This window comes from Zalophus californianus, chromosome 16 (genome assembly GCF_009762305.2).
Source record: "Zalophus californianus isolate mZalCal1 chromosome 16, mZalCal1.pri.v2, whole genome shotgun sequence".
Lineage (NCBI taxonomy): Eukaryota > Metazoa > Chordata > Mammalia > Carnivora > Otariidae > Zalophus > Zalophus californianus.
The window spans coordinates 1,345,202-1,352,716 of NC_045610.1; the positions used below are offsets into that span (position 1 = coordinate 1,345,202).

The 7,515-nt window shown below is 57.8% G+C and overlaps 1 protein-coding gene across 2 annotated transcripts; it reads left to right on the plus strand.

Annotated features, from left to right (window-relative positions):
* The first annotated feature begins 6,016 nt into the window (after positions 1-6,016).
* Positions 6,017-7,515, plus strand: LOC113907888 (formin-like protein 18). 2 transcript variants are annotated; one of them, XM_027567607.2, is made up of 2 exons: positions 6,017-6,955; positions 7,039-7,515. In XM_027567607.2, exon 1 carries the CDS (start codon positions 6,080-6,082, stop codon positions 6,443-6,445), a length of 366 nt encoding a protein of 121 aa, XP_027423408.1. In that variant the 5' UTR covers positions 6,017-6,079; the 3' UTR covers positions 6,446-6,955; positions 7,039-7,515. The 2 variants fall into 2 exon arrangements, with proteins under 2 accessions (XP_027423408.1, XP_035580589.1); XM_035724696.1 differs by having other exon boundaries at positions 6,442-6,955.

Sequence of the window (7,515 nt, forward strand, 5' to 3'; positions counted from 1 at the left end):
CCGGCCCTGGGGCTGTCTTTGGCTGGTCTCAGAAATATTCAAGGTGACGCATCACACAGTAGAACTGTTTCTGTGGCAGGGTTTGGGGCCAGGGCCCCACACCCCACATGGTCCTCGGGTTCCTGGCGCTCGCGGTCACGTGCAGGGAAGGAAAGGACAGATTCGGGCTCTGGCCCGGAAGCCCACCGACTCCATCCTCACTTCCTGGCCAGGCCTGAGCAGAGGCCTGGGGGCTCCCTGTCCTCCAACATCCCTGCTGGCTGGGTGGTCCACGCACGAAGGCTCTCGTGAGCTGCTGGGAGCACAAGGGCTCAAGAAGAGACACAGGACCTACTTGTTGAAAGAGTCTTGGTCACTACCTACCCCTCGCTGGGCGCTTAGAGAAGCTGCGAGTCAGAGTCCTGTCTAGGGTGAGAAAGCCCAGCGCGGAGAGTTAGTAACCACGTGGGCTCCCACAGTGGACATCAAGGGCCAGGCAGGGTGTGAGTGGGGCCAGCATCATGGGTCACTTGCACATGCCCCCCCACTTGGGGCTCCATGCTTGGTCACTGGCTTGAAATCCTTAGTAATTTTGTCTTTGTGTTTTGGGAGTGAAGTGCTTGGGACAACGGAGCGGGAGCAAGGGAGGAAGTGCGGGGTGGGGAAGCAGGGAGACTTAGAGCCTCAGCTCACATGGGGTCTTGCATCCCCTAGATGGGTTCTTGGCCACCCGCTCCCCTGTCCCCATACAGCCTGGGCTTCTCTGCGCCTGCTTAGCAACCCCACTGCCCTCCACCATGAGCGGGGGGGCGGGGGGGGCACAGCACCTGTGCAGTCCTAGAGCAGGGCATGGCACGGGGTCTGAGCCTTAGGGGAAAGCGCCCTGCTACATTCAGTGGGTGACAGCCCTCCCCCACTCCTGGCCCAAGGACATGCCCTTGCGGGGGGGGGGGGGTGGCGGGCACAATACACTGTGAGATTTTCTGTCTTCTGTGGGCTGTGGAGGGGGGAGCCCATGAGGAGAAGAGATGCCTGGTTTGGTTTCCCAGTTCCCAGCCAGCTGGGCCCGCAGGAGGGAGAATCCACAGTCGGCTCAGACACACTCACGGTTCCCAGGATGACAAACAGCAGGGTTCCTGGAAGGCCCCCTCCCCCGCTCCCCTCCCCCACCCTGCGTTCTCCCCCACCATATGCTCCTCCCATCCTGAGCCCCCCGACAAAACCCCTTTCCCCACCACCCCACACTCATCACCACCCTGCAACCCCACCCCCCCAACCTCCATCCAGGGCTCCCGCCCACCCCATGCTCCCTCCATCCTGAGCACCCCCCAAGCACCCCAACCCCACCCCCCACCCCCAGCTCCCCAGCCATCCTGGGCTCCCCCCTCCTCTACCCTGTACTCTCCCCCACCCTACATTCCCCCTACCTCTGCATCCCCCCACACCCACACACACACTCAACCACCAAAGCTTGTTTCCTCAGGTGGGTACGAGCATCGTGAGCTCAAAGTGATCTTGAGTTTTGCCTCTTGCTTTGTGTGCAGATTCTAAAGAACAGTCCTGTCTGTCTGCAGGATGTGGCCCCGGGGAAAGGCTGTGGCAGGACCTGGTGTGAGAGGTGGGTGGGAGGCAGGCGGGCTCCTGGCTGGAACCCAGAGGCAGACCCTGGACAAGTTCCTTCACCCCTTGAGCCTCAGTTTACCCATTTCTACACTGGAGAAAATACTGGTGCATGACTCATAGGGTCATAAAAACCAAGTGCACCATCTCTGCAGAAAGGCCCAGAGCTGTTCCTAGTTGCTGTTAGTATTGGTATTGGGACCTGTGTCCTGGGACTCCTCATGGGGCATGGGGCATCCTCAACATGGGCATATGACCTTTGGCAGGACAGACTCAGATCCCTGATCTGTGTACCCTTTTTCCACAGGCAGGTCCCCCTAAATGGATGAAGGAGACCCACCATGTCAGCCCAGGAGCAGGGATTCTGGGAAGAGGCGGGCTCTCTCACCTCGGAGAGGGGTGGGTGTTCTGGGCCCATCCCAGAAGCAGGAGAGAAGGGCAGCCTTTTGTCCATGTGGGTCCTTTGGTGGATTTGGGCTCTGGGATCCGGGATCCTAAGGGTTTTCCTGGAACCTTCTGGCACGAAGCAGAGAGTGAGGCTGCAGCTTGGAACCTTCTGGTATCTGCCTTTTCAGGGCTCCCTGGCCTGGGACAGACTTCGCTCTCTCATCACCAGGGACAGCCAGAGCCTCTGTGAACGTGAGCCCACCCAGCTGGCCGAGCTCTCCCAACTCTGAGAGATGGAGCCCCCGGGAATCCCCTGGGCTGGGACCAGAGGTGCTTTGCACTGTGGGCTTTTCTGTACGGGTGAACCAGGTGGCACACAGCAAGGCGTCCTAGGGGGACCCTGTCTTTGATGTTCAGCCTCACACCTTCTTAATAGGCAATGGACCCCTGCACGGGCATTTCCGGTACCTCCACTCCCCCCTACCCCTGCCCCCCACTCCCCGGAAGTCCTTGCAGGGCCTGGTCCCCAAGCGTCCCTCCTGCTCCTGAGCCTTTCCCCAATAACGAAGGGGCTTCGAAGCAATAAATCCAGTTGGAAGGAGGTGGGTGGGGGGACTTGGAGCTGTTTGTGTAACATAACGCTTTAAATAAAACTGAGAAAACACCTATTGCCCATATCAAAGAGCGGGGAGCTGGTAGAGTTCATGGGGGAGTTAAAATCCCCCCTGATTCCCCTGGAACTCACCACGGTCTTCAGGAAGAGAGATGTTTGCAAAGAGCTATACAGCTTGGCTTAAGAGCTCGTTCACATACGTTTTCCAGGCATTGCCTAAATTCCAGGCATTTCCTCATCTGACTTGTTGATTTTTGTCATGTCTGTGAACCATCCAAACAGTTTCATTACTTAATTTTTTTTTAAGATTTTATTTTTAAGTCATCGCTACACATAACGTGGAGCTCAGACTCACAACCCCGGGATCAGGAGTGGCGTGCTCCACAGACTGAGCCAGCCAGGCGCCCCGTGCAATTTTTTTTCTTTAACTGTAACTCACTTGAAAATTTTTAGACTCGTCCTAAACAGTAATATCTGTGAAATCTTCCATTTGGCGTCCTGCTTATATTTTTCTCTAAAAGACAACCATCAGGGGTTGGTGGTCCTCGGGATGCTCTGCGAGGCCTCGTCTCTTCCTACTCTTCTGGGCAATTTTATCTATGCCTGAGGCTTCACCCATCCCCTCCATGCCAGTAATCCCCAAATCTGGATTGCCAGCTTGCACCTTGCACCTGAGGATGCTTTTGGCAAAGGGACGTTTCCCCCCATTTCTCCCATAAGGACCCCAGAGCCAACCCGGCCGCACGGTAACTCATCATCTTCCTCTACATCTACTGGGGAAAGTTCAGTGCCCCCCACCTCTTCGCCACCCCTCCCATCAGTTATCAGCAAAGTCCCATTTTAGCTCCGAAATGTCCTTTGACTCTGTCCTCTTTTCTTCACCCCCTCTGCCACTTCAACCTCTTTTCACCTCTAACCTGGTCCTAATGCAATGAAGTCCTCATCGCGGCCATTCTGCCCCCAACCCTCCACCTGATGTCCAGCATCCAAACCATGGCCAGAGTGAGCTTTCCAAAATGCCACTCGGTTAAATCTTCCAATGGATTTCTAGTGCCTCTCCATGAAGTCTAACCTCCTTTCTGGCTACATATCCGACCCCTCTCCATCTCACGCACCATATTCAAGCACCACGCCTTGCAGACACCCCTCAGTGAATGGCAGCGTGGGTAAAAGCGTGAGCCCCAGAATCCTAGCTCTGCAACTCACTAGCCACATAACCATAGAGAAGTGGCTTAACTCTCTTTTTCTCTATAGCAGCTTGCAAAAAGTGGTCCCTAATGCTGCCCCTCACTTTGCAGTGTGGCTTTGCACAGACTTTGAACCTGGATCTGGCCATGTGATTTGCTTTGGCCAGTGGGACAGCAAGTATAGTACAAGCAGAGACTGGAACAGTCACTGTGCTCTATAGGGTTCCCTGTTTCTGTATTTGGAACCCTGAGACCACCACATGCATAAGCTCAAGCTAGCCTGCTGGAGAACTAAGTCACCTGACCGACGGCTTGCCCACCTCCGGACATGGGCGTGAGGTCATCCTGGATCATCCAGCCTCAGCCGACCTGCCAGACAAATGACAAAATCCAGTAGAGATCAGCCAAATCAACTCAAACCAGGAGAACCCAACCGACCCACAGAATTGCAAAGAAAATCCATGGTTTTTGTTTTGTTTTGTTTTGCCCATCTGGTATCTGAGAAATGATAACTCAGGTTTCTTTTTAAAAAACAATGGCCTTTTGAAGTATAATTCACACGTCATGAGAGTCATCCATGTTAAGTGGACACATTGATGAATTTTAGAAAAATTAAAGAGCTGCTCAACCATTACCACCACTGGGGTTGAGAACATGTCTATCCCTCTAAAAAGTTGCCCTGAGCCTGTCTGCAGTTCCTCGCCTCCCCACCTCCCTCTCCAGCCCCGGCAATCATCCGTCTGCGTTCTGTCTCTGTAAATAAATGTGTCTCTTCTGGATATTTCCTGTAAGTGGGATCATACAGTCTGTGGTCCTGTGCACCTGGCTTTTCTCCACTTAACGGAACGTTGTGAGGTTCACCCACATCCAGCTCACTTCTTTTTATTGTGAAATATTATCCCATTGCACAAATAAGCCACATTTTGATTATTCGTTTAACATTCGAAGAACATTTGCATTGTTTCCAGTCTGGCACTATTACCAATAACCCTGCTATGGACATCCATGGACGAGTCCCTGTTTTCACATGAAAGCCCGTCTTCGTTTCTCGTGGGTAGATGCCTGGGAGTGGAATTCCTGATATGGCAGGTGTGTGTTGAACTTTTTATGAAACTGCCGAACTGTTTTTCCAAAGCCACCGCGCCTTTTTACATTCCCAGCGGCAGTGTTGGAGGGTTGCCCCTTCTCCACCTGCTAGCGGACTGGAAGCTCCGGGAGCTGGGTGGGGGCGGTAGGCTGTGAGGTGCGAGTCTGTGGCTGCCAACCGCCATTCACTCCTCGAATTACTCATTCAACAAATACTATATCTGAGCACCTGCCACTATGTAGGCTCTGGCCCTGCAAGAAATCCCTGGCAACACCGGGAGATGGAAGGAGACACACAGCATCCTGGTGACATTGCTTCTGTACCCTCGTCCTGGTTTCCCCCAGGGCCTTTCCCTTACAGGAGGCCATGAGTTCCTTGATGACAGCCTGAGTTGGATCTGCTGCAACTGGCGGGGCCTGCCAGATTCCCTGGGACCCCAAAAGTCCTAGTGGCTGCTCTCCCCACATTCCACAGGGGAACACCAACGGCCTTGCAACCTCGGTGCCCCAAGTCTGTGGCGGTACCAGTGGAAGCCAGAGAAAGGCCTGGGGGGTGCGGGGGGCGGGTGCTGAGTAGGGGGGCGGGGGAAAAGTACCTGTTCCTACTCAAACGTGAGCCGCCCACGGGGCTGGGGTCCTGGGTTGGGGGCGAGGAGCACGAGGGGAAAGCCCAGATACCAATGTAGCCGTAAGGAGAGGGTAAAAGGAAGAAGGAAGGAAAGGCACCATCCATCTCTGGGCCTTTGGATAGTGGTGGGAGCACTTGTTCTGTTCCTGTTCTTGCCGACGGGGCTTTCTCACTGTCAAGTTTTCTGCAAAGATTATGTATTTGTTTTTTCATGTATTAAATTGTAGATGAAAAAAAAAAACAAAAACAGAAAGACCCATAATAAATATTTCTTTTAAAAAGACAAAAGCGTCCCCGGTGCAGCTCCGCGCGCAGCTGGGGTCCTGGCCGGCGCCGAGCCCCCTCCTGGCGCCCGGGGTCGCCGCCCGCAGCTCGCACCCCAGGCCCTGCGCCCCGCGCCGGGTTGCCATGGGAACAGGCGGCGGGCCGGAGCGCGGGTCCCGGGAGGGGGCGGGGCGCGGGGAGGAGCCGGGGGAGGCGCGCGGCCGAGCGGTCCCCGCCCCTCCGCGGGCAGAGCCGCCGCGCAGCCCGGCCGCCGCCCACCGCGTTCCCGCCCGCGACCCCGCGAGCTCCTCGCCCATGGCGGCCCCGCTCTTCCCGCGCCAGCCCTGGGCCCCCGCGCCCACCCGCTCGGATCCCGCCGACGACTACGGGGGCCTGTTCGACGAGCCCCCCCCGGAAGAGCCCCCCGCGGCCCGCGCACCCAGGGCGGCGGCGGCGGCTGGCAGGAGGGCCGGTCGGCGCGCGGGCGGGAGGGCGCAGGGGGCCCGCGCCGGGCAGCCCCCCAAGGCCGCGGTGCGCCCCCAGCCCGAGGAGGAGGAGCCCCCCCGGGACGAGGGCTGCTACCTCGACCATTTCCCACACCTCTCCATCTTTATCTACGCGGCCATCGCCTTCTCCATCACCTCCTGCATCTTCACCTACATCCACCTGCAGCTGGCCTGAGCGGCCGGGGTCGGGGCCGCGGGGCCCCGGGGGGCGGGAAGGGAAACCAGGGGCTCGGCGTGGCGTGTGCGGGAGACGCGCTGCACCCCCTTCATCTAGCTTCTGATGCTTGCTCTTTTGTCCTGTGCTTGTCACTACCTTTGTGTCCCTGCTCATCTGGAGACATGTCCGGAGCTGCTGCCAGAAAAGAAATAAGGGTCTGCTTGCCCCTGAGATTAGGGGAGGGGGCGGTCATCCCCCGGCGTTTAGAGGAGCGGGGTGCGGCTCACGATTAAGATCGTGTCCCCGGACCCTACACCTCATCAGGTGGGAGCACGCGCGGCGAGCCCAACCTTGGGTTCCTTAAGGGACGAGCTTCCGGAGAGGGCCCCGCGGGGACGGAGGGTCGGCGCCCTGGGCCAGCCGGGCCGGAGCGCTGTGATGCTGCATCGCCCCCCCGGAGCACCAGCCACGCCCCCCGGAGCTGGCGGACCTGAGCGCCCCGCGGGCGCCGCCGGAGCGCGGGACACGGTGAGTGGCGATCGTCGGGGTGGCGCGCCACCGCGTCCCCAGGGGCTTGAGCTGACCCGGACTGTGCGTTGTTCCTGCCTTAGGCTTTGCGGCCGCTACCGGGCCGAGACCCACAGCCGGAGGGGCTGTCCTGGCAGGAGGCCACGCTGTCGTCGCGTCCTGGACGGCGTGGGACGCGCGGCTGCAGACCTCCCGGGACGCGGGCCCCTCGCTCGCGCGCTGCGCAGGATGAGATTCGGGGGCCCCGGCTGGGCTGGGGTGCGCGGGAGGGCTCTCTCTGCGTCTCTGGCGGCTTCGTGCGGGCTCTGAGCGCTGCCGCAGCAATGGGACCCAAGACCAGGGCGTGGGGTATTTGTCATTAGCAAGAATTCCATCGGGGTTGTCATCTCAGACCCAGAGCCCTAACACTGAAACCCACCTATACCTTGCGGGTTACTCACCCACCTGCCATCTCTTTTTTTACTCATGAATGTTAAATGTCATCAACTCAGCGCTCTGCTATGTTATCTGGAAATGTCTGTCTTACCTCTGATGAAATAAATCCCTTTTTCAGTCCCATG